We start from the raw sequence: 27834 nt of genomic DNA, 5'->3' as shown, positions 1-27834 counted from the left end.
CACCTTGCTCTGAGCATCTGGCAGCCGGGAGCCACAGCTCCTTGAGGGACCCCTCTCTGAGGATGACCTTGTACATCTTGGGACTTGAGAACAGGAGTTGAATCACAAATTGCTAATTCCTGTCATTTCCCTCAGAAAAGGGACAGCTGCCCCACGCAGGCCTCAGACGGGTGTGAACCAGGTTTCCTGGGTCTGCCCCCATCACAACTGGCACACCTCCAGCCTGTGGGCACTCCCCAGTCACATCCCCAACACCCCACTGCCCATCCTCCAGCATTCCCAGGAGGCTTCATCAGCCAAGCCTTAACTGGAGGGCTGGGAAGAGGGCCAAGCAAGCCAGGCAGGCTGCCTGAAAGAGGTGGAGCTGCAGAACCCTGCAGTGCCACCAGGGACAGTCTCAAGGGGAGGCGGAAGCTACTCTCCGTGGTTGGAGAGCTCTGTTGGGGCTGGCCTTCCACACAGTTCAGGATGACTAGGTCGGTCCAGAGGGTCTGGGCTGCAATCTGTGCAGGCCTCCTCTGTGCGAGCTGCAGCTACTGGAGGTACTCTTAATGTCCTGGCCTCTCTTCACCAGCCCTCCACGCCCCTCCAAATCCCTGTGTTGGCACTAAGCTATGGGCCAGTGTCTGCATGGCTGGTCCCCATAGGTGTGTGTGTGTTTGGGGGAATCCTATGCTGCTGGTGCCCCGCCAGGACTGGCTGGCCAAGTCAGGGGAGAAGGCTCTTCCTGATCCTTGGAAAGTGGAGGGGGGCTCATTCTAATCCCCAGAAAGTGGGGCTCCCAAGGAGGCTCCCATGCTGCTGGGTGCTGAGCTCTGAGTGGATGTCTGGTGGGCACAGCCATGCCCGGGCAGCTCTGAGGATGGAGGCCTCACCCCACTCCCTCTGGGAATCCGAGGAAAGCTTTCAAAGACCCTGGAAGTGGGAGGGGGTTCAGCCAGCAGTCAAGGGGGCACAGCGTGGGAACAGTCCTAGGTGACTTCTGCTCAGATCTGGCTGCAGGTTTTGCATTTCATACCCCTCCGCCTACCTCAAGGCCCGGCCCCCAGATTACTCCCACATGTGGGTCTCCTGGACTCCTGAGGGGGTGTGTGTGTCACTGTCCAGAAGCTGGTATGGGACCCCACCTCTTGAGGTCTGCTGAGCTGCACTGAATTTTTTTTTTAATAGACTTTATTTTTCAGAGTAGTTTTAGGTTCACAGCAAAATTGAGGGGAAGGCACAGGGATTTCCCATGTCCCCCCACCCCTCCTCCGTCCCACGCACAGCCTGCCTGTCAGCGCCCCACAGAGGATGCACGTGTTACATATAACTGACCGGACCTGCACTGACACGTCATCACACCCAGAGGCCCCTTGCATTAGGGTCATCAGCGCTGTGCATTCTGTGGCTTGCACAGCCGCAGTGACACATAGCCACCTGATCGTCACGGGGGAGTTTCACTGCCCCCAGCCCCTCTGCGCTTGTCTGCCCCCTGAATTTGGAGTGGCTGCGTGTTGGGGGCCGATGGTAGTAATCCTCTGAACTAGCGGAGCAGCGAGCAGGAGTCTGGGCGTGTCAGGCGGGAGCAGGGCGGGGCCTCAAAGTCTCGGAGCTCTCCTGGGCTACGGGTGCCATGGAGGCAACCGGTGCACGGGCGGCCCTGTACGGCTTCGCGTTGATCTGTGCTGTCGGCCTGGGCCAGCGACCCACCGGGGGCCCGAGCTGCGGCCCCGGCCGCCTTCTGCGTGGGATCGGAAACGACGCGCGCTGCTGCGTCTCGTGCGCCTCGGGTAAGGCACGCGCGTGGAGTGCGTCTCTGAGCGCAGAGGACGGCGCCCCCTCTGCGTGTGCAGAGCTGACCGCGGCTGAGCGGCGAGCAAACTTTCCGAGTCCAGAGCTCTCGGCCCCAGCGCAAAACCCTGGGAATTGGAAGCGCTCCCAGCTCAAGCCAGGCTGGGACCAAGGGCGAGGGGTGCGGAAGCCTCCCCGAGACAGGTCTGGGGTCCCCACGAGGAGAAAGGCTGTCCGGATTCCTACTGAGTGGGTAGTGAGCCCTTGGCCATCACGCAGACCACTTCCTGCCCAGTTTGGGATCGCAGCTGCTCTTTCTGCCCCGCCCTCTGCCTCTAACCTGCAGCTGTGGGTGAGGGGCAGGTGGAAGGTGCCTGTTTGGGGACAACTATCCAAGGGAAAACACCCTAGAGTGTCACCTTGCTGGGTCCTGGGAGGTGGGACCAGGAGCGGATAGGCAGGCTGCCTCAAGGGCCTGGCAGCTGGGGGGCGATGCAGGGAGTGGGAGGTCCCCCAGTCTACTCCCTTGTCCAGCACAGACAGCTCCTGGTCACAGGCTGAGTTACAGCCACCCTGGGTGGGAGCAGTTTCAGGGCACTGGGTATTTAGGAGGGAGGGACACAGATGGGCCAAGCAAGGGTCCTGGGCCCCCTGGGGCTGAGGAGGTGCTGTGGGCTGCCAGGCCCTGACCTCCCGTTTTCCATGGAGAACTGGAGGGTGGGGGAACCCTGGGGAGGGAGAGCTTGACCCACCTGCTGAGAGGGATGGCTTGTCTCCTGCCCAGGCGAAGTCTGTCCTGGGAACTGCACATGTGTCCAGCCTGAGTACCACTGTGGAGACCCCCAGTGCCAGACTTGCAAGCACCACGATTGCAAGCCCGGCCAGGAGGTGCGGGCTTATGGTAAGTCAGGTCGCTGGCAGCTTCAGCCAGAGCAGGCCAAGGTGGTTAACTGGGCTGAGTCAGAGCTCATGGGGACAGACGAGCGGTCAGTGGCCTGTGGGAGGAAGGAAGCTCACTAGTGTGAGGGTACAGACCTGTCTTCTGGGCAGGTGGCACCAGTGTCCTGGGTCCTGCAAAGCCCAGGTCGGGGGGCCACTGTGCTGCTCAGTGCCACAGCCCCCTGTGGGCACACTCTGGCAAGCCCTCCCCTCTGTCAGCTGGAGGGTACTTGTGCCCCTCAGAGCTGACTGTGAGGAACGGTGGGGTGTCCAGGGAGTGCCCAAGGCTGTCGGCCCTCAGGCCCTGCACCAGCCGACCATCTGCATGAGGTGCTCCTGCCCCTGAGCCCCATCAGGCCAACCCCCTTTTTGGAAGGAGCAGCTCAAATCCTCCGGGGGCCTGTGTACCTGAGGAGATGGGCTGCAGGAGCGCTGACAGTTTGGACGAGGGCAGAGCCTAGGGTCACCTGGGTGCCAGCCTCAGCCCCTCTCTCCAGGACCCTGACTGGCCGCCTGTCCTCCAGCCTCCTGGAAGGCCTGCCCAGCCTGGCTCTCGCAGCCTCTGCTTCCCCCCCTGAGACCCCAGCCCCAAGCAGACAGGCTCCTCCTGTCCCCTCTGGCCCCACCCCACACTGCTCTCCTCCACAGGTGCCCAACCCCCCCAACCTCCACTCAGCCCAACGCACAGCCTCTGAGCCCCTCCAAGGCGGCCTCCCCCAAGATGCCTGCCCTGGAATGGGCACACAGGGCACTGTCCTATGGGTATCAGAGGCCTCTGTTCAATGGATGCCTGTCCATCTGTCTGTCCCTCTGTCTCCAGGAAAATTCAAATTCGGCTTCGAGTGTGTGGATTGTGCCGTGGGGACCTTCTCTGGGGGCCGCGAGGGCCGCTGTAAACCCTGGGCAAAGTGAGTCCTGTTGGGGCCTTCAGGCAGCTCTGAGGGAGGGGCCTGTCCTGTGCCTCCTGGCTCAGTGACCCCTAAAAGCTCCGACAGCAGCCGCTCGGAGGGGTTGACGGGCGCTCTGTCCGTGTGCCCCAGATGCTCCCAGGCTGGCTTCCGCACCATGTTCCCTGGGAACAAGACGCATGACGCTGTGTGTGACCGGGGGCTGCCGCCCGCTGAGCCACACCACTGCTGGCTGACCATCATCCTGCTCGCCGTGGCTGCCTGCGTCCTGGTCCTGAGCGTGGCCCAGCTCAGCCTGCACATCTGGCAGCTGAGGAGGCAGCGAGTGGGACCCCCAGGTCAGTTGTGCCCTGGGGTGGGGGAGGCCCCCCACAGGCCCCTTGCCCTTGGCTGACCACAGCCCCTCTGCAGAGACCCAGCTACTGCTGGAGGCCCCGCCGCCAGCTGAGGACGCCTGCAGCTGCCCATTCCCTGAGGAGGAGCGAGGGGAGCGGATGTCAGAAGACAAGGGTCGGCTGGGGGACCTGTGGGTGTGACGCCTCTCCACTTTCTGGCACAGTGGACCCCAAGCCAGAAACTTGCCCAGGGCTGACCCTTGGGGGCAGGGGCTCTGCAACCTACTGAGGGCCCCCCAATCTGGCCCGGCCCTGCTCCCCTCAACGGCGGAAGTAGGTGGGGATGCTGATAGTGACGATTTCCCCAGACCATGCAGAAGAGGCAGCAGCTGTGGCCGGTCCATGGGAGATAGAGACTCAGCAGGGGCTGCCTCCCTCCCTTGCCGGCCCTGCTGGGGTGGGGTCTGTGGGCCCCTGGTTCCCAGGACAGGAGGCCATGCCCAGCACAGGACCTGGCTGCAGGCAGTGCTCAATAAACACTTGTCCAGTGACCGAGTGGATGTGTGCTGGGGGAGGCAGGGACATGAGGCACCAGGGCCTCCCCCACCAGCGCCCACAGCCCCTCGCAGAGCAGAAGTCCTGGGCACAAGCGCTCAGCAGGGACCCCGGGGCTCGGCAGGCTTCCTGGAGGAGAGTGCTGTGCCTCTGCTGCCCTGTCCACCCTCTGCCCCTGGTGGCCTGACTGGCACTCGCTAGGACAGCTGGGTCCTCGGGCTGTGTCTGGTTTCTGGGCCACCAACGCTCTGGACTCGGGGTTCTGGGCCAGTCACACAGCCTGGCCCCCGTGTGGTGCCTGCCTTTTTGTCACTTGGGCCCAAAGTCCGGGGTGAGGTCAGTGTCTACGCCCAGCAATTCCTGGTGGCCTGGGACAGTCTCAGAGCAGCTTATCTTTGGCCTCGGTCTCTCCAAACCCTGCCACTGGCTTCCACTTCCCAGGAACCGTCTCCTGGGGCATGGTTCTGGGGTCCTGCTCAGCAGAGGTGAGCAGTACCCTGCCAGTCTCTGGGAAAGGCTGACACCTGGGAGGTCTGATAAGGACTCTTTGGCACAGTAGTCCAGGGTGTGGCAGGCGGGCCAGTGGGGACCCGTCTCAGCAGCAGCACCCTCCAGGTGCTAGCACACCTGGCCACTTGCCTGCAGCCCCAATGCTCCAGCCTCCCCCATGCCCTCCCTTCCCACCTGCATGCTGCCCAGTAGATCCCCATGACTCATGGGTCCTCAACGACACCCAGTCCCCTGGGCATGCTCACAGTAGGTAGGTGGAGGAGAGAGGGGCTCTAGGTGCGTCTCACCCAGGGACATCATCAGACCCAAGCTCCACCCCAGCACAGCACAGCCCAGTTCTGCCCCTGGAAGAAGGGCGGGGACAATTCCTCGTGACTTTGCTCCCGTGAGAAATAAAGATATTTGGGCAATTTCTCTGTGCCCGTTGGGTCCCAGGCTCTGGGCACCCCTGCGGAGCCCAAGTTGGGTGAGGGTGCAGCTGAATGAGCTGATAAGAAAATGCGGGGGTGGGGGCGGGTAGCTGGACGTCCGTGGAGATGGGGCTGGACAGCACTGGCCAAGATGTCGGCAGTTCTGGGACAGCCTTCAGGGGACAGATCTGGGACCTGCCTGCCACACCATGGGTGCTCCTCTGTCTCCAGGCCAGGTCTCCTGCCCTACCACCCCCTCACCCATTTTCCTCTGGGGAGCCAGCTCTCCTTGTGCTTGTGCTTGCTTTGGTCACCTGGGTCACTTCACAGCTCCACCCATGGCGGAGGGCACCCAGCTGCTCACAGCTGTCCTGGCTGAAGGAGCAGCCCCCACCCCAGCGGTTCCCTTAGGCTGCCCTGTGGAGAAGGGGTCCCCAGCCTGGCTCAACAGCCCTGGGAGGGGCCGGGGAGTCAGGTTGTCTCTGGACCTTCCGGAGAAATCACCTGTGGCCAGCCCACGCCCAAGTCCCAAGGGGCCCTGCTGATGACACGGCATGACTGACTCAGCGTGGAAACTCCTCGTGGGCGGCCAGCATGGGGCCCCGAGGCACCCTGACGTCAGCATGGGGGCGGCAGGCTGACGCAGAACGAGGTGGGGGATTCTGGGGGTGGATTCGCAGAGTGGGAAGGGGAGTCCAGACCAGGCTTGGGGGTCTGTCTGGGAGGGAGAGGCCTGACCTAGGGAGCTCAGGGCTTTGGGAGGGCGCAGGGGAGTCATTGTGGAAGCAGTACCCCCCTCCCCTTCACACCCCCACCCCCGGAGGACAGAGCCCCCACATGGTGGTCACCGTAGGTCCATTGGCCCACTCCCGCCCTCACCCAGGGCTCATGTCCCTGCCCAGGCAGCTTCCTCCAGGCCTCAGGAACCCTGGATTCGCAAGCTCAGCCTGGCTCTGCAGTGCCCCAGTTCACTCTGCCATGGAAAGGGCCTGGGGTGCCGGCGAAGCGCGAGGGTCAGGTGGGGACCCCAGGGCAGGAGTTTGTGGAAGTTGCACTGGGGTTTAAGCCGGGAAACATGGGTGGTAATGGGTGGCAGTGCCCGGGGCAGGGCGCTGAGGAGACCAGGTGCTGGCCTGTGGGGAAAGAGGGATGGGGAGCTTGGTGTTGAGATAAGGTGCTGCTGAGGGGCTCCCTTCCCCCTCCCACTCAGCCCAGCTTCCTGGGATGGGGGCAGGTATGTACCCACCTGCAGAGACTGGTATGACCTCCCGGGCCACCAAGCCCCAGTGGAGACCTTAAGGTGAGACTGTCCACCCTGGGAACCCCCATCTGCAGGAGCAGCTCTCCAGCTGTTCCGGAAAACCACAGCCCCTCCCCCGGGGTTGGAGGTCAGCCTCAGATAAAGATCCAGATGCCACCCTTTGTTCCCAGAAGTGCTTCTGACCACAGCAGCTCCCCACCCCTCAGCTGCTGGAAAAAGTCCCTGCCCTTCCTTTTACTGAAGGCTGGACTCAGCCAGGGAGGGCTCCTCCACCCCCCCACCCCCCACCCCCCGCCAGCTGCACAGAGACCCACGATGGGCAGGGAGGAGAGCCATCCTAGACAGAGCTGGACACCAGCCCTGGCCAGCCCCAGTCCTAGGGTGCTGCAGGGGACTGCGAGGGGTGTCCATTGATCAGATGGGCCCCAACGCCAGGCATGGCCACTCGTGGGCCCTGATAAGGACCTGGGCCATCTTTCCTGCCCCCCTCCCCCATGGTGCATCCCGAACACAGCCCTCACCCTCAAGCTGGGCTGAGGTCAGGAAAGGGTTCTCCCCTGGAGGGGGCTGCTCCTTCAGCCCCCGTGGCAGCTTTCAGGGCCATAGACCACCCCCTCCAGAAGTGGTTGTGCCTGGGGTGCAGTGGAGAGGCAGACCTCCCCCACCCCGCCCCAGGCATCTCATCTCTCTAGGAACTTTCTGGAGTTGCGTTCCTTTCCAGAGGCTGTGACTCAGGCCTGGGCCGCTGCAGACCCTTTTCTCAGAGACACATTCCAGGGAGCAGGGGCTGGGGGTGCTTCTGAGTGCTGGGGGCTCCATGGCTCTCTTTGGCTGCGGGAAGGCACTCAGCAGGCCCGGGGCTGTCTGTCGGGGGCTGAGGGAGCCCCAGTGGGTGTAGGGTGGTGGCATGTGCTGTGCAGTCCTCAAGGGGAAGGCTGCAGGTAGGGCGGGCCCCGGGGCAGTGCCTGGGTCAGAAGCAAGGGCAGCTTGACTCCCCAGACCTGCAGGTGGAAGGCCCTGCTTGAGTCCGCACCTACCAGCTTGACCACTGGAGGGAAGAGGAGGAAAGAAAGGAGTGTGGGGGGGTGGGGGAGACACTCAGCTTCCACCTTGGATTACAGAGTCTGGCCGCAGTGCTGGGCAGCCCTGTCCTAGGCACTGAGGCCCCTCCTTCCCTGCTGCAGGGGTCCCGGCCGCCTCTGCTGTGCCTGCTGCCCACCATATCGTTTGCATATTGGGGCACACCTCCTACGTCCAGATGTCCAGGAGCCCCCTAGGACACAGCACCCCAGACTCTATTTCTTGCCCTCCTCTCCCTGGGTCCTTAAGGCTTGGAGCCTGAATGTGGGCTAGGGGGGACCGGGGAGGCCTTAGATGGGGGGCATGGGTGTGGCCATCACCTCTGGGAGCAAACAAATCCCATTTATTGACATTCAGGCCGTTGGGGCACCAGGGACCCAAGAGCAGCAGATAGTCCAGGCTTTTGGGGGAGTCCTAGAACAGGGGTTCAGTCAGGATGGAGCAGGCCACTCCGCCAACATGCACTTCTTGTCACATTGCAGGTCCCCGTGGGTCATTGCACTCACTCGGGATCCAAGGATAATTGAGTCAGCAGGCCACTTCTGTGAGCCCCACATCCACAGGCTGGCTCAACCCGGGGAGGCTGGAGTATTCTGGGATAGCACTGATGCCACCACAGGTCACATTGTGAATCATGAGACAGCATGTGGCAGAGGACCTGACGGCAGACACTCACAGGGTGGGTGGGACGTGAGGAAGGGGTGGGAGAGGCCTGTGACTGAGGCGTGGGGTACAGAGGCCCCATGGGTGGGTTCAGCAGGTGGCGCTGAGATGGTGTGGTCTGGAGGCCAGCAGTGAATGTGGCCCTGATGCTGGAGGCTCAGGTGTGGGTTTTACAAAGACCTGGTGCACTCAGCCCATCCAGGAGGCCACCTCCTCCTGACGCAGGCTGGTCTTCACTCTGCCCTGGCCTCAGGGGGACAGAGCTGGCCGGCTGGGCTGCAGAGCAGGCAGTCGTGAGCCTGGCCCCTCACAGAGACCACCAGACATGCTGACATGCTGGGAGGGGACTCAGTGTTCTTGGACCCTGGTCACACAGTGGGCACTGCACACTCTAGTCCTCAGCAGCAGGATGAGGGGGAGCAGTGGGTACAGTGGGGCGGACAGGCTGTGACTGGACAGGTCAGACCCCAGGCTCTGCGTCCCTCACTGGCTTTGTGACCTGGGGGACTCACTGTACCTCTGAGCACCAGTTCCCCTCTTCCTCTCCTTGGACGCACCCCTTTAGTGGGCAGGCGGAGACACAGCTGTGCATGGCGCCCTCTGGCGGTGCATCCCTAGGAATGGAGCTGCCTTTCGGCTGGAGCCGTGGCGTGGCCAGCGGGGAGGGCTACTGGAGACTCTCGGTCCCGCCAGCTCCAACGCGGAGCACAGAAGGGGACCCAGCAGCCTCTCCCACCTGTGGCAGAGCCCACTGATGTCTGGGGTGGATTCGGGTCAGAGCATCTGTGACTTGGCAGTGTCCATTGGGAGAGGTGAGGCCAGGCACGTGAGGGGGAGGATGTGGAAGCTGATGGACCCTGGCTTTGGACTGGGGTGGGTGACGGGTGGCTGGGGGGCAGGGGTAGAGTGTGAGACATGGCTGGCCCTGGACACCTGGGCACATCTGATGCTCCGAGTCACCCCGAAACCTTGGGCATGGCCCTGTGGGGAGCTGGTGCTGAGGCCAGATAGGGAATGGGCAGGGTGAGGCTGGTGCTGGTTTGTGTGCTTGTCACTCTTGGCCTAGGTCCTCCGGGCCTCTGTAGGACCCGGCCTGCTGGGAAGCTCAGGCCATCAGGACGGTGCGGGGTGCAGGGCACAGGGCCCTGGTGCCCGGAAGGCCCTGACAGGAGCTGTGCCTGAGATGGAAGTGGAGGGAAGGCCTGGGGAGTCTGAGGAACAATCTGGAGTTGAGGCAGCCCTCCTTTGGGGATCCATGGGGATACCAGACGCCTTTTCTGGGGATCTCAGAGCCAAATGGTAGGGGCATGTGGGTGGTGACACTGCAGGAGGGTCCAGTCGATGAGGGACACAGGGAACCCAGGAGTGGGTGGCTTCCCACGATGGAGGCAGCCTCCAGAGTAAGGGGCTCATCTCCCCGTCCTGCAGACAGACCCACCCCATCCGTCAATCCTATATTCCTCCCAAGGACAGGTCCTAGCAGAGGAGGAGGCAGGTGGGGCCAAGGGAAGGGCGTCAGGGTCCACGGAAACCCCAGCGAAGCGTTCCAGGCGGCAGGCCCACCTGACCAGCTGTGGAGGCTGCATCTGTAACAAAGTAGCCTTTATGGGTCCCAGAGAGGGCTCTGGTGGCTGGCCACTAGTAGCCATGGTGGCCCATGCTCTTGCGCTCCTTGCGGTGGTCCCCCTCCGCTTGTCCCGAGGAAGGCACCCGCGCCGGGTCACTGCTGCCCTCTCGCGGCTGCTCAGTGTCCCCGGTCTCAGGCTCGCTGCCCTGGGCACCGTCTGGGCCAGGTGGCCTGGGGCGTCCCTGCATAGAGCGGGCCCACCCGGGTGCACCACTGGGGCCCCGGGGTGATGTGGGCCTGCGCGCGCCTGGTCTGTGGGCTGCGTGGAGCAAAGGTGACTCGGGAGACCTGGATTCGCGGGCTGGCCGGGTTGGCGGCAGGCGGGGGACATTACGGGAGCCCGCCAGGCACGGCCACACATCTGCCTCGCCATTGTGTAACAGCACGAAGCGTCGCTGCGACAGCAGTGGCAGCATCTTCTGGCTACGCAAGCTCTTCTGGAAAGTCTCAAGCGCCAGGTCTGGGGATAGGAGTGGAAGTGGGTGAGTTGGGGGCACTGGCAGGGGCTGGCAGGGGCAGAGGAAGAAGTGAGGAAATGATGAGGGGTGGGCACCTGCCTCAGGGGGGAGGCCAGGACTGAGGGTGGGGTTGCCATGAAGACCCTTCAGGTGCTGGAGAGCTAGATTTGTGGGCGTCTGAAGGGGGTAGTGGCGGGACAAGGTGGGATGGCAGATCTAAGGCTGGGCAGGCAGGGGGGCAGTGCAGGGGCCTCACCCAGTGTCTCCACCACCACCGCCGGAATCACCTCCTTCAGGACCTCACAGTTGGTGTGCAGGGCAGGGTTGGAGTTCATCTCCAGCAGCCACACCTGGGCCGGACACTGGTTAGCATCCTTCCCCACCCACCACTTGGCCAGTAGGAGGCTGAGGTCCCTGTTAGGCCAGGTGACCCTGGGCAGGGGGCTTCTTTTCTATGGCCTCACATCCCACATTTGCACAAGAGGCCGAGACGCCAAGGGTCTGAGGGTCTGGCCCTAGCTGCAGGAGAAGCGAAGCCTTATAGACACCCCCACCCCCCAGGGCTTGGAGATGTCTGACTGCAGAGTCCACCCCAAGGGGTCTGCCTGGGTGGTCAGGGTGTATACGGAGTCCCCTGCCGACCAGGCCCCACCGCCCTGCGATGCCTCAACAGCACCTTGAAGTCCTCATCAATCAAGAAGTCACAGCCAATGAGGTCAAAGTAGCCCAGCTTGCACTCCAGCTTGGACTTGACGGCCAGGAAGCAGTGGACCATGATCTGTTGCATCCGCTTCTGTAGGTGGGGAAGGGGGAGGTGACTGGATGTCACCTGTAGACCCTGATTATACCTCTCTGGCCTAAACAGCCACATCCCTCACCTGTGCTGTACCTAAAATTGCACCTGTGCCCCCACCTGCGCTCCCATCTGTGTCCCCACCTGCATTCCTACCTGTGTCCCCCGCCCCATAGCTCCTGCTGCGATACACCCTTGAGCAGATCGCTCGTAGCAGGAGAGATAGACAGCAAATGTGACACATAGATCATCATACACTTCGCACAGCATATTAAGCACTAAATAAGTGGGATGGGGGTTTCTGGGGTGGCTGTTGTGATGTCTTACCAAATAGAGAATATCAGCGAAGAGATATAAATTATAAAAGGGGATAAAATAGAAATTCAGGAGTTGAAAAGTATAATAACTGAATTTAAAATTCACTGGAGGGGCTGACTCAACAGTAGATTTGAATTGTTTGAAGATAGGTCAGTTGAGATTATATCCAGCCTGAGGAACAGAAAGAAGGAAGGAAGAAGAATAAGCAAACCTACAGAGACCTGTGAGGTACACCAAGCAGACCTGGAGTCCTGGAAGGAGCGGAGAGGAAGAGACAGGAAGAATATCTGAAGAAATAATGACAGAAAACTTCCCAAATTTGATGAAAAACAATCTATACATCCAAGGTCAATGAGCTCCAAACAGAATAAACTCAAAGAGATCCACCACATCATAAGCAAACTTTCAAAAGACAAAAGACAAAGAGAGAATGTTAAAACCAGCAGAGAGAAGTGACATCACTAGGGATCCTCAATAAGATTCACAGAAACCATGAAGTCCAGAAGGCAGTGGGAGGATACATTCAAAATGCTGTAAGAAAAAAATCTGTCGGCCAAGAATTCTATATCCAGTAAATCCACTCTTCAAAAATGAAGGAGAAATTAAGATTCCCAGATTAAAAAAAAAAAAAGTTATTACTAGTAGAACTGGCCTACAGTCCTTCAGGTTGAAATAGAAGAATGCTAGACAATAACTCAAATTAACGAAAAGTAAAGAGCACCTATGAAGGTAACTACATAGTTAAATAGAAAAGACAGTATTAATGTATTTTGTGGTATCAATTGCTTTTGTCTTCTATCTGGTTTCAAAGGTAACTGCATAAAACAATCATTATAAATCTATGTTGATGGGCACACATGTATAAAGCTGTAGTTTATGACAGGAACAGCAAAAGGGAGGGACAGAGCTATATAGGAAACATTTTTGTACTATTGAAATTAATTTGTTATTAATCCAAACTAAATAGTTATAAATTAAGATGTTAATAGTGATCCCCAGGGCAATAAGAAAATAACTCAAAAGTATATAGTAAAAGAAATGACATTAGCGATGATACACTACAAAACGTCTATGTAACACAAAGGGAGGTGTTAATGGAGAAACTGAGAAACAAAAACGATATGACATATAGAAAACAAATAGCAAAATAGCAGATGTAAATTCTACCTTATCAGTAAATATATTAAATGTAAATCAAACTTTCCAGTTAAAAGATAGAGATAGGCAGAATACACAAAAACCCCTTGATATGCTATCTGTGAGACTTCAGATTCAAAGACATAGGTTGAAAGTAAAATGATGGAAAAAGATACATCATGAAAACAGTAACCAAAGGAAAGCTGGAATGACTATAGTAGTATCAGAGAAAATAGATTTTAAAACAAAAATTTAGGACATTAAGAAAAAGAAGGACATTTTATAATGATAAATCAAGAAGATGTAATAATGATAAACATAGATGCCCCTAATGAAGAGCTTCAAAATAAAGCACACACTGACAGAATTGAAGGGAGAAATCAATAATTCAACAATAACAGTTGAAGACATCAGTACTCCACTTTCAATGATGGATAGAACATCTAAACAGAAGATCAACAAGTCAATAGAAGACTCGAACAACACTATAAACCACAAGACCTAACAGACATCTACAGAATACTCCACCCAAGAGCAGAACACACTTTCTTCTCAAGTGCACATGGAACATCCTCCAGGATAGAAATTTGTTAGGGCATAAAACAAGTTTCAATAATTTTCAAAGGATTGAAATCATACAAAGTATGTTGTCTGATCACGATGGAATGAAATAGACATTAATAAGAGAAGGAAAATTGGAAAATGCACAAATATGTGGAAATTATACAACACATTCTTAAGCAACACACAAAAATGAAAACAGAATACAAACTCTTATGGCATGCAGTGAAAGCCGAGCTCAGAGGGAAACTTATGGCTGTAAATGCCTACATTGAGCTCCTGCTTTTTATTGACTCAAGATCTCCAGTCAATAACCTAATCTTTAACCTTATAAAAACCAGAGAAAGAAGAGAAAACTAAACCCAAAGCAAGCAGATAGAAGGAAAGAATAAAGACTATAGAGTGGCTATATACGGAATAGAAAATAGAAAACAATAGAAAAAAATCAATGAAACCAAAAGGTGGTTATTGAAAAGGTCAACAAAACTGACAAACTTTTAGCTAGATTGACCAAGAAAAAAGAAAGGCTCAAATTACTAAAATCAATAAAGAAAGACCTTACATAGAAATGAAAATGATTATAACAAGGATGATAATTATTCATAGAACAATAGTATTTTAAACAAATTAGGTAACTTAGAAGAACTGGACACATTCCTAGAAAGACAAACTAATAACCCTGAGCCAAGAAGAAGTAGAAAATCTGAATAACCTAGAACAACAAGTACAAGATAATAATCATCATCATCATCATCATCATCCTTCTCAGTAGAAAAACCCAGGACAAGTGGTCCCACAGGTGACTTCTTCCAAATATTTAAAGAATTAACACTAAATTTTCACAAACTCTTTAAAAATAGAAGAGGAGGGAACATGTCCAAAACCAGACAAACACAAGAAAAGAATTCTATAGACCAATATTAAGAGTGTAGACAAAAAAAACCCAAAAACTCAATGAAGTACCAAACCAAATCCAGAAGCATATTTAAAGGCTAATACACCATGTCTGATGGGATTTATCCCAGAAATGCAAGAGTGGTTCAATACGTGAAAATCAATGTCAACGTCATACAACACATGAGTAAAATGAAGCTACAGCGTCAAAACAGTGTGATGCTGGTTCAAGGGTAGACAAACACACCAGTGGAACAGAATTGAGATTGCAGAAATAAATGCACACATACCTGGTCAGTTGATTTTCAACAATGTGCCAAGAACGGTCTCTTTGGCAAATGGTGCCAGGACATGGGATGTCCACATGCAAAAGAATGAAGTTGGACCCTTACCTCACACCCTATACAAAAATTAACTCAAAGTGGGTCTATGACCTAAATGTAAGAGCTAAACTATAAAACTTTTAGAAGAAAACATTGGTATAAGTCTTTCCAAAAGCAAGAATAACCAAAGAGAAGATAAGTTGAACTTCATCAAAACTTAAAAGTTTTGTTCGAAAAAGGACAGTATCAAGAAAGTGAAAAAAGAACTCACAGGAGAAAGTATTTGCAGATCACATATCTGATAAGGGTTTAGCACCCAGAAATATGAGAGCTTTTTTATGCTAATAAGGAAGAATTGACAAGGTATTTGAATAGAAATTTTTCTAAAGAACATATACAGATAGCCGAAAAACAAACGCAAGAAAAGATACTCAATATCATTATCATTAGGGAAATGTAAATCAAGCCCACAATGAAATACCACTTCACACCCACTTGATGACTATTGAAAAAAAGAAAGAGAAAAATTGTTGGCAAAGATATGGAAAAACTGGCATCCTCACGCATTGCTGGTGGGAATATGAAATACTGTGGAAAACAGTCTGGCATATGACCCTGCAATTCTAGTGCTAGGTATATACCCAAGAGAATTTAAAATATACGTTTATGCAAAAACTTGGACACTCACAGCAGAATTATTCATAATAGACAAAAAGTGGAAACAACCCAAATGTCCATCAACTGTTGGCATATCCATACAATGGAATAGCATTCAGCTGTAAAAAGAAATGAAGTACCAACACATGCTACAACCTAGATGAATCATGAAAACATTACACTAAGTAAAAGAAGCCAGGAAAGGCCACATGTTGTGTGATTCCAGTGGGGGAAGGGAACAGGGAGTGATGACTAATGAGCACTGGGTTTCTTTCAGGGAAGATGAAACTGTTCTGGAATTAGATAGTGGTGATAGTTGCACAACTTTATGAATATACTAAAACCCACTGAACTATACACTTTAAAATGGTGAATTTTATGTCATGTGAATGATCTAAGAAAGAGAGATGGAGACAGCTCCCAGTGGCCAGTTTCCCCCACCCAGTTTCACGCCCAGAGACACACTCTTTAGTACAGATGGTCCTTCCCACCCCTAGTACTTGGATGTGGCCGGGGACGTACCTTGTGCCCAGCCCAGTACAGCCAGAAACACTGCCCGCCTCCTATATACCCTAAGGGGTCTTGACCCTTGGCCCCTCCCCCCAGGCGGGGATGAGTGAGGAGCACACAGACCGTGAAGGTAGTGAAGACCCAGTCTCGGGGGAGGCCCTTGGCTTTGCTGAACTTGTCGTTGACGTAGTGATTGAGGTGGTCCATGCTCCACACTGTGTCATCCTTCAGCAGCGTGTAGAGGGGGTTCTTCTTCTGCATGAACTGGGGGGCAGAGTGGCACCTAGAGACCATTGCCCCAGAGGCCCCAGAAGCTCCGCCCCTAGGACACCCTGCAGTGACCCTGCTGTTGAGACACACCCCCCCCCCCCCCCCCCCCGCCCCCGGCCACAATACCTTCTCCCACCAAGTCCTTCTCAGCCGATCCTCACAGAGGGCTCTGCCTACACTCTTCCCATGAAGAACCTCCCATGGAGACCTCTGGCCCAGGCTCCTACCCCTCCCTCCACCTCATCCACACCTAGAGGGAACGGGGTGCAGGGCTCCCCATCATTTCACCAGGATGCCCTGCATGGCTGAAGGTCAGAGGTAATGCTGACTGCAGGCCCAGGCCATCGTGGGGCCTAGACCACCTCTGAGCCTGAGTCATGTCTACAGCTGGACTCTCTGTGTTCCTGAGCAGTGATCTTGTCCCAAGGTGGTAAGAAGGGGCCTCACCTGGTTGGTCAGGTGGCCGCTGAGGTCTGTGGAATGGGGATCGTAAAGGCTGAGGGTGAGACGAACATAGCCATGGCCAAAGAAGACCATGTAGGGCATGGCACAGGCAATGAGCAGGTAGGAGCGCACGTCAAACTTCTTCCCGTCCAGCAGCAGAGGGTTCTGGATGTACCTGGGGCCACGGGAGGGCTGAGCACGTGGCCAGCCTGGCCTGTGTCCCTTTGCCCTCATCAGGGCCAGTTCCTCAGCACTCCCGCCACCTGCCTCAGGTGTGACCTGTGGGTTCCCTCCCCTGGCTGAGTGCAGTGTCCATTGGTAGGGAGACATTTCTGAGCCTGAACAGGTGAGAGAAGCACTAGATCTCAGCCCACTGTGGTGTCTGGGAGCCTCAGGCTGCAGCTCTTTCTAGGGGGTGGGAGGGTGGAAGCCACCTGGGCCCTGGGCAGGGAGGACTGCCTGGAGGAGGAGGGCTGACATTGGGCCTTAAAGGGTGAGTAGCACTGGAGAGGCACGGAGGGGTCATCCTAGGTGAAGGGAGCTATAGGACTACAGACTCAGAGGCTGCAGGCAGCAGCTTGGAACAGCTAAGGGCCAGCGGTGGAGGGGGAGAGGGGCAGCAGACAGCAGCTGTGACATGGTGGGGTCCACACAGGCAGGTGGGGAGTTTCAAAGGGACGTTTCTGAGGCCTGACTGTGCCCCTCAGGTGAGACTTAGGTATGGACCCCATCCAGAGGCAGAGGGATCAACAGAGGGACAGTCAGCTCTGGCTGCAGACCTGAAGGCTGTGGCTGCCTGGGCAGGAGACAGGGGAGAGACTGGCGGTAGGGAGACCTGCCAAGGGTGAGCTTCCTGTAGGACAGAGGGCCAGGGCCCAGGCTGGGGGACAAACTGACCAAGCCTTCCCTGCCCACCCCGATGTCCAGGAGCCTCTGTCCGGGGGAACCATGTCATCTGTGACCCTGACTGGATGTGACGCCTTCCCCTCTGCTAGCCAAACAGGGACCCAGCTGGGGCACAGCAGCCTTCCTAGGCCAAGGGGTCCTCTGTGGGCCCCAGATCCCCACGAGCCTTCACAGGCACCACCAGCGGGGCCCAAGATCAGCCCCACCCCCACCGACGCCCTTCGTGGTGTCCACGCCCAACACCTCTGCACAACCCGCGCCTGAGGCGCCCGGAAAGGCATCTTGCGGTAGATGGGGTCGTCCTCGACGCTCTGGGTCTTGATCTGGAGGGCGGCGACTTCCTCCTGGTTCCTGAGCAGAAAAATGCCTTTGCCCTGGTTGGAGGCGGAGGGCTTGCAGATCCACATCTGGGTCTCTGCAGAGAACGCCACCTGAGGCCACTGAGCCCCACCGCTCCCGGCCCCGCCCCCACGTCATGATCACGCCCACCAACCATGACCATGCCCCCAGCCCCAAACACACCCCTCAGCTCGAACCGCTCTCGGCCAGGACCACGCCAAGCTACGGCCCCAACGGCCCACCCAGCCATGGCTCCGCGCCTACCAGTCTCCAGCCTGTATTAAGGCCCAGTCATAACCCCCGCCCTGACTTCGCCCACCTGGCTCCACCTTTCCCCTTCCTGACCACACCCTCACCTCGTCCTGGCCCTGCCCTAATCACGCCCCAACCCAGAAGCCGTCTACCCAGACCAGGTCTGGCCTCCAGCGGCCTCTCACCATCAAAGAGGTTGAAGAAAGCCTCTCTCTCATCCCTGATGTCCAGACGGTAGGTCTCTGGGAAAAATTCTTCCATTTTGAGGATCCTGGGGGAGCAGGGGGGTGGGGAGGACACAGGGAGGGCTGTCTCCCTCCCTGCCAAGCTTGGCCGCTGCTCTAGGGGCCTGACCTGGGGGGTGGGGGGTTGGAGGGAGAGTGGCCGCTGGGACGCCGAGTTGGGCTCGAAGGGCCCCGGTTTCCTCTACACCCCCGCCCTTCAGCTCTCCCCTTGCCAGAGCAGCCTTTTCTGGCTCCTTGTACACCTGGCTTCTCTGCACACTGCAGGCTGCCTCCCCACAGCCTGGCCCCTCCCCCACTGTCCCCCTTCTTCCCCACCTGCAGGTCGTAGACATTTGTGAGCGGTCATTTCAGAGCTGTGTCCCCAGGTGAGGGCAGTGCTCGCTCTCAGCACTGATCCCTGAACACCCAGCCCAGGGCTAGTCCAAACCTCTTCCCCTGGCCTGGGATTCCCTTTAACCCCTTCTCATCTCCCATCAGGCCATCCTTCAATTTAGGGCAGAATGGCCCCTCCCAGCGGGGCTAAGGGCGTCTACCTCTGTGGCCCCAGGCGTTCTGGGCTGGTCCATGTGAGCTCCTGGAGGACAGGTGTCACATCCTTTCCAGATCTGTACCCCAGAGGGACACGGCCTGGCCTGAGTGTCCACTCAGTAGTGTGTGGAGAGTGGATGGGTGGGGGTCTGGAGAGGTGGGGAGTGGGTGGCGGCTTTGAGGTGATAGGTGGGTGGTTGGATACATGGATTTTGGATGGATGGGCAGGTGGATACACAGTCGCCTGGAGGGGAGGAGGGGAGAGCTGCTGATAGAAACATGTGGGGAGGAGGTGGGTGCCTGGATGCACAGATGTAAAGATGGTGTCCTGGGTGACCAGGCGGGGGTGAGCTGCCAGCCTGGTGGGGGTGGACAGTTGGTTGGGTGGGTGGGCAGATGTGTAAATGGTTGGACAAATGAGTGGACACGTGGACAGATGGACATGCCAAGTGGCCTAGGCATTGCTGGGTGAGTGGAGGGTCACAGATGGACACTGTATGTGGAAGGATCTGTGGGAACAGGAAGGGGGGTGGACGGTATCGGGTGTGCTGGGCCATGAATGACTAGATGAGGGGCACCAGTGGATGGCTCTGGGGTGGGTGTGTGTAAGGATGCTGCGTGGGCTGTGGGGGTAGGTGATTGGAATGGGTGACAGGTGTTTGGGGTGGAGACAGATTGTGAGTGCTTGAATGGGTCCATGGGAAGATGGGTGGGTGGACAGTTTCCATGGAGGGCGGTCAGGGCCAGTGAATGACTGACCTGTCTGATGTGTGGGTGTACCGCCGAGGGGAGGGGGACGGTGGGTTAGTGGGGTGGGCTGGCTGGCCGGTGTAGTGGTGCTGTTGCTTTAATGGGTGGATGGGTGTGTGGTGGGTGGGCAGGCCGGGCTTACTTGGCCTGGGCGCACAGCGCCACCTTGTGGATCTTGTTGGTGACGCGCGAGTACTCCCGCAGGGCGCTGAGCAGCCCGATCTTGGTGGTGAGGAGTTTGTTGTTGGGAAGCTGGTACAGCAGCTGGTTGCCTGGCACGACAAGGCCCTGGGCAGCATTGGGCGACCCCTGCAGGGCGCCTGCCACCTGGCCACCATGGCTTCCCCGAGAGGCCGGAGCCCCTGGCCCTCCTGCTACCTTCACGGAAGCTGCAGTAGCTGTCCCGGCACTTGACCTCACACCACTTGAGCGTGTAGTCCTCCCGCTGGCCGTCCTGGATACGCTGCCAGCCCTTGCTCTTGCAGTAGGAGCTGACTCTGTGGGGCAGGGGCGTCTGTGACTCTGGGAAGGGGTGTGCATGCCCGGGAGGGGACAGACAGCCCCAGATAGCAGAGCCAAGGCTGGGTTAGGCCCTGGGGGTGGAGGGGCTGGGCCTGGCCTCGGGCCCCACTCACATTGAGGCGCCATTGGTGCCTCCGATGTAGAAGAAGGGGCCGCCCCCCGTGCTGGGCGCCTGCTTCTCCCCACCCAGCAGGTGCCTCTCCAGGAGGGTGGCCTGGGGCCTGGCAGCCACAGCCTCGTCATCCAGGAGGTCTGCGGACAGGTGGGTGGTCAGAGGCTGTGGCCTGGCCAGAGGCTTTCCCGCCCCTCCCAGCGCCTGCTGGAGCCCACCTGCATCTTGGTCCAGCTGGCTTAGCTGATGCAGGAACCCCTCTGCTTGGCTGCTCCCCATCGATCTCTCATGGGCCAAGCCTGTGAATGGGGTGGGGTCTGAGGGGGTGGCTGGGGCAGCACCCACTCAGAATCTGGCCAGAGCCCAGTCCCAGGGGGCCCCAGACTAGTTGACCGTGTCCCACCCATTTCTAGCAGCCCCCAAGCAGTTCCCTCAGCCCTCTCGGTACATCTCATCCCAGGCTCAGGCCTGACCAGGGGGCCTGGGCCTGTCACGCCTCCTAGGAGACCGGGGACAGTTGCCAGCATCCAGCACCAGCCTTGGAGTGGGCAGGGTCAGGGCTCTGTGCAGGGGAGGGGGCAGAATGTAAGGCTGGCGCTGGGGGCAGATATGGTGCAGGCATGTGCCCAGGAGGGTGGGGGTCACAATGTCCATAATGACATCATGGGTGACCCATGTCAGGCCAGGCTGGGTGCTGGGGCAGGCAGGGTGCCAGCCAGACTGAGGACAGTGGCAGTGTCCCCTCCCAGTGCCTTTTCACACCCCAGTTCTTTGCCCATGTGGCCCCCTCCCAGGGTTGGCTGTGTGTGCCCACCCCACCCCCCGTGAACACCTTTCCTGGGATGGGGTGCTTGTCCTCGGGGAAGCCCTAGCCTAGAGGGTAGAATACATCCCCCTGCTGTATTCACCTGGCACCCGCGGGCGGGTCCGCTGGAACCCTGCCATCCTTGACCGCTTGCCTCTCTTGGTGCTGACCTGGGTTCGAGTAGGCAGTCCCCGATGGTGGGTGAAGTGGGTGTGGCTTTGGCCCCCAGGCTTGGGGGCGTCAGACACCGCCCCTACCCCTCTGCGGGACCTTCGGACAGTCCGTGGTCCTAGCCCTGGGACCCGGCGCACAGTCAGGCCCACTCTGCCAGGGAAGGGGCGCCTCCTGCGGTCTTGGATAAGGGTTTCCACTGGCGGCAGGCTCCTGTCTCCCTGGTGACTGTAGGGCCTAGTGCCCCTCCTGGGTGGAGGCAGGGCCGTCTCTGCATCCTGCCTGTCCCAGGCGAGGCCGCCCCTGTAGGGACTGTCTGTCTGGCGTCGCTGTGCTCTGTGGCCGAAGTGCCAGCTGTAAGGAGGGCCACCGTGAGGCCCTCAGGTCAGGAGGGGCCCAGTGTCTGAGGGACCGCAGGTCCTCGTGGCTGCCCTGCTCTGCCCCAGGTGGCTGCCTTGTTTGAGTCCCTGTTCCCCTGTGGCCAACTCAGGAGCATTTTGGGGGAGTTTTAGCCTTCCCCTCAAGGGTCCTTCCACATTTGGGGCTGCTTAGGAGGCGAGGATCAAAGGATTGAAAACACAAGCAGTGGAGAGGGAAGCACATGGGGAGCTGGCAGGACGGAGGAGGTGTCATTCTCCAAAGGGGACAGTCACTGCGAACCAACCAGCTGATCGACAGAGAATGTTGACCAGAGAGCAAGGCCTTAGTCTCATTCAGCTGACGTCAGGACAGAAGAGGAAGATCCAGGAGCCAGCTCGCAGGCTGAGCCCCGTTTCCTCCAGCCCCGCCCCCTCCAGCCCCATCCCAGCCAGAAAGGGAGGGCTCCTTGGAAGAGGCTGAGTATTTGGGCTGGACCCCCCGAAGGCCTGTGTGTGCACACGCCACTGTCCACATGTCTGGGAGACCCCAGCCCCTTTGTACATGGTTCCCAGCACCCGACAGCAGGTCCAAGGAGTCCTGCTGAGGATAGGGGTCCCCCCAAGACGCTGACATTCAATACCTTCCCACAGCACTGTCAGCAGGCATCGGAGGGAGGCCCCCCAGGTGTGAGCGAGAGGTCGACACAGATACTCAGAGACACAGATACACAGATGTACACACAGACAGTCACACATGCAGAGGAGGGGGGACATCGGGGTGGCACAGAAGCCAAAGGAAACACGCCCAGAGCACACTGGGGTGGGGGTAGGACACGCCTCACCCCTGGGAGGCTAGGCGCCCTGCTCAGAGCTCTTGGAAATTAGAAATGCAACACACAGGTCAGCAGTTCAAGGCCAGGAAACGGCCCAGAAAAGAGAACACAAAGCTGGGAACAGGAGGGAGGTGGAGTTAACGTGGCATCCAGAGGACCCGCTTCTGGAACAGTGGAGGGGACCCTCGGGGACTCCTAATGTCTGTTGTCCCGTACCTCACCTGTGAGGTGGGCGTAGCAGTTTAGGCACACAGCGGGAGAGGACACACAGCCACCGGCAGAAAAACAAGCAAATGCAGAACCAGGCCTGGGTCCCTGAGGCCGGCTGGGCGTGGGCGTTCTCTGCGGTGCTGTGCTAGCCCACTGTGGTCCATGGGCAACCTCTGTCACGGAGTGTGGGCCGTAGGGAGGTGGCCACATGCACGGGGACGCTGCTTTTCATTATAAGCCTCGTGCCTCTCTGCAGCTTTTTGAACTGTGTACTTATTACTTTCACAAAGAATAAGGCCATGAGTTATCTTGTCATTCAAATTAACAAAGATTAAGAAAAAAACACAAAGGCCCTGTGGGGAGGGCAGTGTCCCATGGCGGCAGGAGCTTAAGGGTGGGATGGGGCACTGGGTGGCAGCCAGGGTCCCTGCTCCCTTTTCCCGGTGAGCACTTTTTAGAGCCTCTGAAGATCATTCCAAGGGCAGGTGGGGGCAGGAGGAGGACCCAAGGCACGAGTGTGCTGGCCAGCCATGGTGGACGTCCCCGGACAGCGTGTCCAGACAGCGCAGGGAGGGCTTTAAGTGAAAAACTGAACTCCATAATAAACTTTGAAATAATAAACTTTTTACCTGGTCAGGTAAAGCGACCGGCGGGAATCAGGACCCAGGTGTGATGCATGAAAGGCCCTCGTGAACCTGAAGGAAATGTCCAAGACAACGAGAAGTCATCAGTGTTCTGCCACACACTGTCCCCCAAAATACACGTTTAGCATCCTGGGATACCATGGAGGTGCTGACATTGTCTGACGGACTGGAGCCTCCTGGCCAGGATAGAGCTGTCTGTAGGGACGTAGGTCCCCACACGTGTCAAGAGGCCGCCCTTCCAGGGATCGGATCTGGGAGACAGACTTGGTCCTGGGCAAAGGAGCTCGCCCTGGGGGGGCTGCCACCCCCAGGGGGCACACCCTTCTCTGCCACCAGGCATGAGGGTTTGTGCCCCTCCTGCCGTGGTCCTGGGGACATGGGTCCTCCCCCTGCCCTCCTCTCCCTCGGCTCCTTTCTGCTCCTGGGCAGTGTCCTGAGCTGACCCGCAGGGTCCCTGGTGGCCGGGCAGGGGCACAGGACAATAGGAGCACCCTCATGCCCAGCTAGGACCCCCACTGTTGGCCCACCTGCCCCTCTCCTGCCCTACAAGCTGGCACGGGGAAACAACAGTGGTGACCTGGCAACCGTCTCCCAGCAACCGCTTCCCAGCAACCTGGGACCTAGTGGCCCAGAGGCGAGCAGGTGGGTGGGGAGGGACTAGGACCAGGTGGGGCCAGCTGGGCCCTCCATTCTCTCCAGGATTATCTCTGAACCTCTCAAGAGTCCCAAATCCATGCCCAGACCCAGACCCAAGCCCATGACGTTCTCTGTGTTCACTGTGCTTCAGTGCTACCTTTCAGCTCCCTCACCATAGCCCCAGCATGTGGGGTCCCCACAAAATAGTCAGTGGGGCTCCCCCAAGGGTGGGGGTATTCACACCCAGGGTTGTACCTCTGCTTCCTGAGGCCCCTCCAGAGCCTCTGTGGATCACAAGGGTGTCCATTTTGAGTGCCTTTACTTGCTTCTTGTAGGGCTGAATGGGGACCCCAAAACGTGTGCCCACACCCTAAGCCCTGGAACCTGCACGTGTGACCTCACTTGGGAAGAGGGTCTTTGCAGATGTGATTAAGGATCTCAAGACGGGCTCCTCCTGGATTATCTGGGGGCTCTAAGTCCAGTGACCAGTGTCCTCATAAAAGGGAGGCAGAGGGACAAGAGCAGATACATGGGAGAAGTCACGTGAAGAGGGGGCAGAGGTGGGAGGGATGCGGCCACCAGCCCAGGGACACCTATAGCTCCTGAGGCTGAGACAAGCAGGAAGGACCCTCCCCCAGAGCCTCTGGAGGGAGTGCCCTCATCCCAGCTCCGTTTCTGACTGCCTCCTGAGCTGTGAGCATGCATTTCTGCTGTTCCAGGCCACCCAGTCTGGGGCGTTTGCTTGGTGGCACTGGAGGATGCATACCCCTCTTAAAGCCCTCCTCACTTTTGAGGGTCCCAAGTGGCACCCCCACTACATGGAGGCCTCCCTGATCCCACACAGAGGCAGCTGCACCCCCAAGCTCCATGCCTGCCTGTACCTACTGCTAGGGGCCGTCAGGGGTCAGTCCTGCTGGGCTGTGGTCTGAAACCTGCTCTGCCCTGTGGTAGCCATAGGTCAGCCTGGAGGGGGAAGAGGGGTGGAGAGCAATGGCCAAGCCCTTGACTGAGTGGTTGGGGCATCCTGACCTTGGGAGCTGGTGGCCCTCCAGCCTGGGGCTTCTGGGGGGCAACAGCGGGGGTCATTGTGGCTCCTGGTCACTTGCAGGCCACTCCTTGTCCCCTTGGCCTGAGCACCAACCCTCGGAATGCAGTGGCTGGCCTCCCTTGGGAGCCCGTGCCCCCTCCTACATTACTTCTTGGGGCCCAGACCCCTTGGAGGCTCCCAGGCTCCAGTGCCAGCCTAGCACCAAATGTCTGCATGGTCCCCCCTGAGTCACCTGCTCAGAGAGACCTTCCTGGGGCACCCTCCCCCACCCCTGCTGGCTCCTCTCAGGTTTTGGGGAGGCGGCCCCCTGCGTGCAGTGACATCGAGCTCAAACTTGAAAACTGCCTCATAACCCGAAAAACTGGACGGCACAGTGCCGCCCAGCCACAGCCTTTCACTGCGCATGTGGGCTGGGCGTCCACGTCCACAGGGCAGCTGGGGGCCTCCTGGCCGTGTGTGTGGGAGCAGGAGCCCCCCTCTGAGCTGGGAAAGGCCCAGCACCCCTCCTGCAGCAGTGATCTCCCAGGCAGGTCAGGCTCTGGCCCCATGGGGAGCTGGCACCTTTGCTAGGGCCAGGCCAAGCCTCCTGGACGCTGGACCAGGAAACACCCCTTGCTGGTCCCAGGTGACCTCTGGCCTCTGGGCCTCTCAGCTTGGCTCCTACAGGTATCTGCATGGTCCCCCCTTGGTCACCTGCTCAGACAGGCCTTCCTAGGGTGCCCTGCCCCTCCCCCTGCCTTCCTCCTGCTCTACAACTGCTGTGCAGTGTGTTTAGGAAAGACTCAGGGAGGGAGGGAGAGACGAGTGAGGGAAGGCGGGGGACACCCCTGCAGCCCAATTCCAGCCGCAGAGAACTCGTGCTTGTGCAGAATCTGAGGCTCTGACCTTAGTGGGTCCTTTGCAAAGCTGTGGATCAGGACCCTGGGACCTGCTCATAACTCTCAGGGGAAGGGAGGGGCTTTAGGGGGCAGCCGTGAGGCTGGGGGTGGGGTCAGCGCCAGAAGTTTGGTTCTGGGGACAGCTTTAGACAGAGGACCTGGCAGTGAGCCTGTCCTGAGGAGAGCAGAATAGAGCTGGTGGGTGGCAGGCCAAAGTATGGGGTGGGGTGAAGGGTGAGGGGGCTTCATGGCACCTGCACAATGCCCCTTTCCTGACTACCCAAGACCCAATGGGGCCCCTGAGCTGAGACCCGTAGAGGGAAGGAGAGGTGGCTGCACCCCTGCCCATCTCACCCCTCCCTCCCCTGAGCTCTTTCCTCTAGGCTGAGGGTGGGGAGGGGACAGCCTGGGGCTCTCTGGGGGCACTCCTGGCCATGGGTACTCTTCCCCATCCTGGGGTGGGGGCTTGAGGGTCTGGGCCTGCTTCTATCTGTCTTCCTGAGGACCCCCTCCCTGGTACAGGTGGGGGGTGAAGGACGAGGTCACCTCACTGGAGAGGGCTCGGGGTGGGACTGACTGCACCCCCATCTCTTCTGGCCCAGTGGCAGTGCCAGCAGCATTGTGGCTGCACCATCTGTTGGCAGACCCTCAGTGTGGGGCTCTTGGGGCTGCTGTGGGGGTGGGCTGTGCCCTGACAGCCCCACCACCTGTGCACTTGAGGTAAACAGAAGCCAGCTGCTTTGAGCCTCGCACCTTTATTACGCCAACAATCCATTATGGCTGCGAGAGAGAACCCACCACGAGGTCAAAGGGCTCCCCCAGTCAGGGTCTTGGGGGCTGGGAAAGTCCCAGTGTGGCCTGAGCCCTGGGAGGACTCAAGGCATGCAGCACCTGGCTCAGGGCCACTGCTGGTCCCTATGTGCTGTCCCCCACCTGCTGTCCGGCGAGGGGCCCCTCCGGCGGCGACCAGGCCGTGGATGAACGGCATTACCAGACAGTATTAGACAGAAGGACCCAGGTCTAACCGTGTCTGGTAAGACGCCCATCGCAGGCTGCAGTACAGGCGGCCTCGAGTCTGGTGGCCCTTCCAGGAGGGCCCAGGGGCAGCTTCTCCCACCACCTGTCCTGCCGCGCTCCGAGGGATGGGGGGGGGGGTTCAGCTGGGCGGCAAGACCTCTGGGCCCTCCTGAGTCTGCAGAGGCCAGGGGCACCGTGGCCTGGTGTCTGACTGGAACCTCTCAGGACCCACCTTGCCCCAGACCCGATCCCAGCATGCAGGTCCAAGGCACATGTGTTTGTGGGTGCAGCTGGGCATCTGGTTACCTTGCACTTGACCCTGACTCAGTGCTCAGTTAATAAGTAACAGTGGGGCCAGAAGCAGACCCTCCTCCCCCAGAGACCCTGGGGCCCTGTGCATGCAGGGTGGGGCTCCCAGGGCCCAGAAGGCCACCCCTGTGCATGTTGGCCCGGCAGGTCTGGGAGCTGGAGTCCTGGCTTCAGGTCAAAAACATAAAACCAAGGGCCATCCTGGCCTTGGAATTTCAGACAATGTTCCCGTTCTCGCCTGTGACATGGTGCGGGCTTGGAGGGGGGAGACTGTCCTTGTCAGGGAAACAGCACGGAACGTCCACTGCAGGTCCGGGCAGGGGCACCTGGACGCACCTGTGTCCTTCCTGTGTCCCCCATGGACAGAGGGAGCGCACCCCCCTTTCAGAGTAAGAGCCCTGGTGTGGGAGAGGCCCATGCCCACTGCGGACCCCACTTGATTGGGGCCGCTCAGGGCAAGGCCAGCTCCCAACGGTGAGTGTGGCTGGGGTGCCTTAGGCCGATCACAGTGGACACCTGTCCCTGCGTGCTGGACGGGAAGGGCTGAGAAGGGAAGGTGGAGCAGCCTGCTGCCAGCTGTGTACGAGGCATAAAGTGCATTTCCCCGTGTGGCCTGCTGTCCAATTCTGGGGAAAGTCCTCGGGGGTGGGCAGGCTGGCGGTGTGCTGGGGGCACGCTCCAGGCCCCCAGGACGAGGCTGACGTTCAGGATGGCCCTGCTCCAGTCCCAGTGTCCTGGCCCTAATGGTCTCTCCTGGGGGTCAGGTCACTGGGAGAGCCCAGCCGGGATGGAGCTGGCGGAAATAGAGCATGGAGACCCTGTCCTGTGTCCCCAGTGTAGCAGG

General features: G+C 58.3%; 2 protein-coding genes across 2 annotated transcripts in view; one reads left to right on the top strand and one right to left on the bottom strand.

The window, feature by feature from the left end:
• Window positions 1-1480: 1480 nt before the first annotated feature.
• TNFRSF18 (TNF receptor superfamily member 18) lies at window positions 1481-4302 on the top strand. The gene is made up of 5 exons (XM_019712023.3): window positions 1481-1772; window positions 2558-2674; window positions 3533-3620; window positions 3753-3958; window positions 4032-4302. The coding sequence occupies exons 1-5, from the start codon at window positions 1616-1618 to the stop codon at window positions 4154-4156; spliced, it is 693 nt and encodes a 230-aa protein (XP_019567582.3). The 5' UTR covers window positions 1481-1615; the 3' UTR covers window positions 4157-4302.
• A 3790-nt stretch (window positions 4303-8092) lies between these two features.
• TTLL10 (tubulin tyrosine ligase like 10) overlaps window positions 8093-27834 on the bottom strand; it is a gene marked incomplete at its 5' end in the record, with an annotated part of 46574 nt that continues 26832 nt past the window's right edge. The window contains 14 exons of the mRNA XM_074334339.2: window positions 8093-10521; window positions 10776-10869; window positions 11196-11312; window positions 15836-15976; window positions 16430-16601; window positions 17576-17747; window positions 18109-18194; window positions 18702-18773; window positions 19589-19718; window positions 19825-19943; window positions 20082-20220; window positions 20299-20379; window positions 20989-21410; window positions 23088-23153. Coding sequence (XP_074190440.2) covers window positions 10073-10521; window positions 10776-10869; window positions 11196-11312; window positions 15836-15976; window positions 16430-16601; window positions 17576-17747; window positions 18109-18194; window positions 18702-18773; window positions 19589-19718; window positions 19825-19943; window positions 20082-20220; window positions 20299-20379; window positions 20989-21410; window positions 23088-23153 — 2260 coding nt within the window. The remainder of the gene's footprint in view (window positions 10522-10775; window positions 10870-11195; window positions 11313-15835; window positions 15977-16429; window positions 16602-17575; window positions 17748-18108; window positions 18195-18701; window positions 18774-19588; window positions 19719-19824; window positions 19944-20081; window positions 20221-20298; window positions 20380-20988; window positions 21411-23087; window positions 23154-27834) is intronic.

The sequence above is a fragment of the Rhinolophus sinicus genome, chromosome 14, assembly GCF_057876585.1.
Source record: "Rhinolophus sinicus isolate RSI-liver-muscle chromosome 14, RSI-T2T, whole genome shotgun sequence".
NCBI lineage: Eukaryota > Metazoa > Chordata > Mammalia > Chiroptera > Rhinolophidae > Rhinolophus > Rhinolophus sinicus.
The sequence above is the reverse complement of the archived record's forward strand: the minus strand, read 5'-3'. Positions and strand labels throughout refer to the sequence as shown.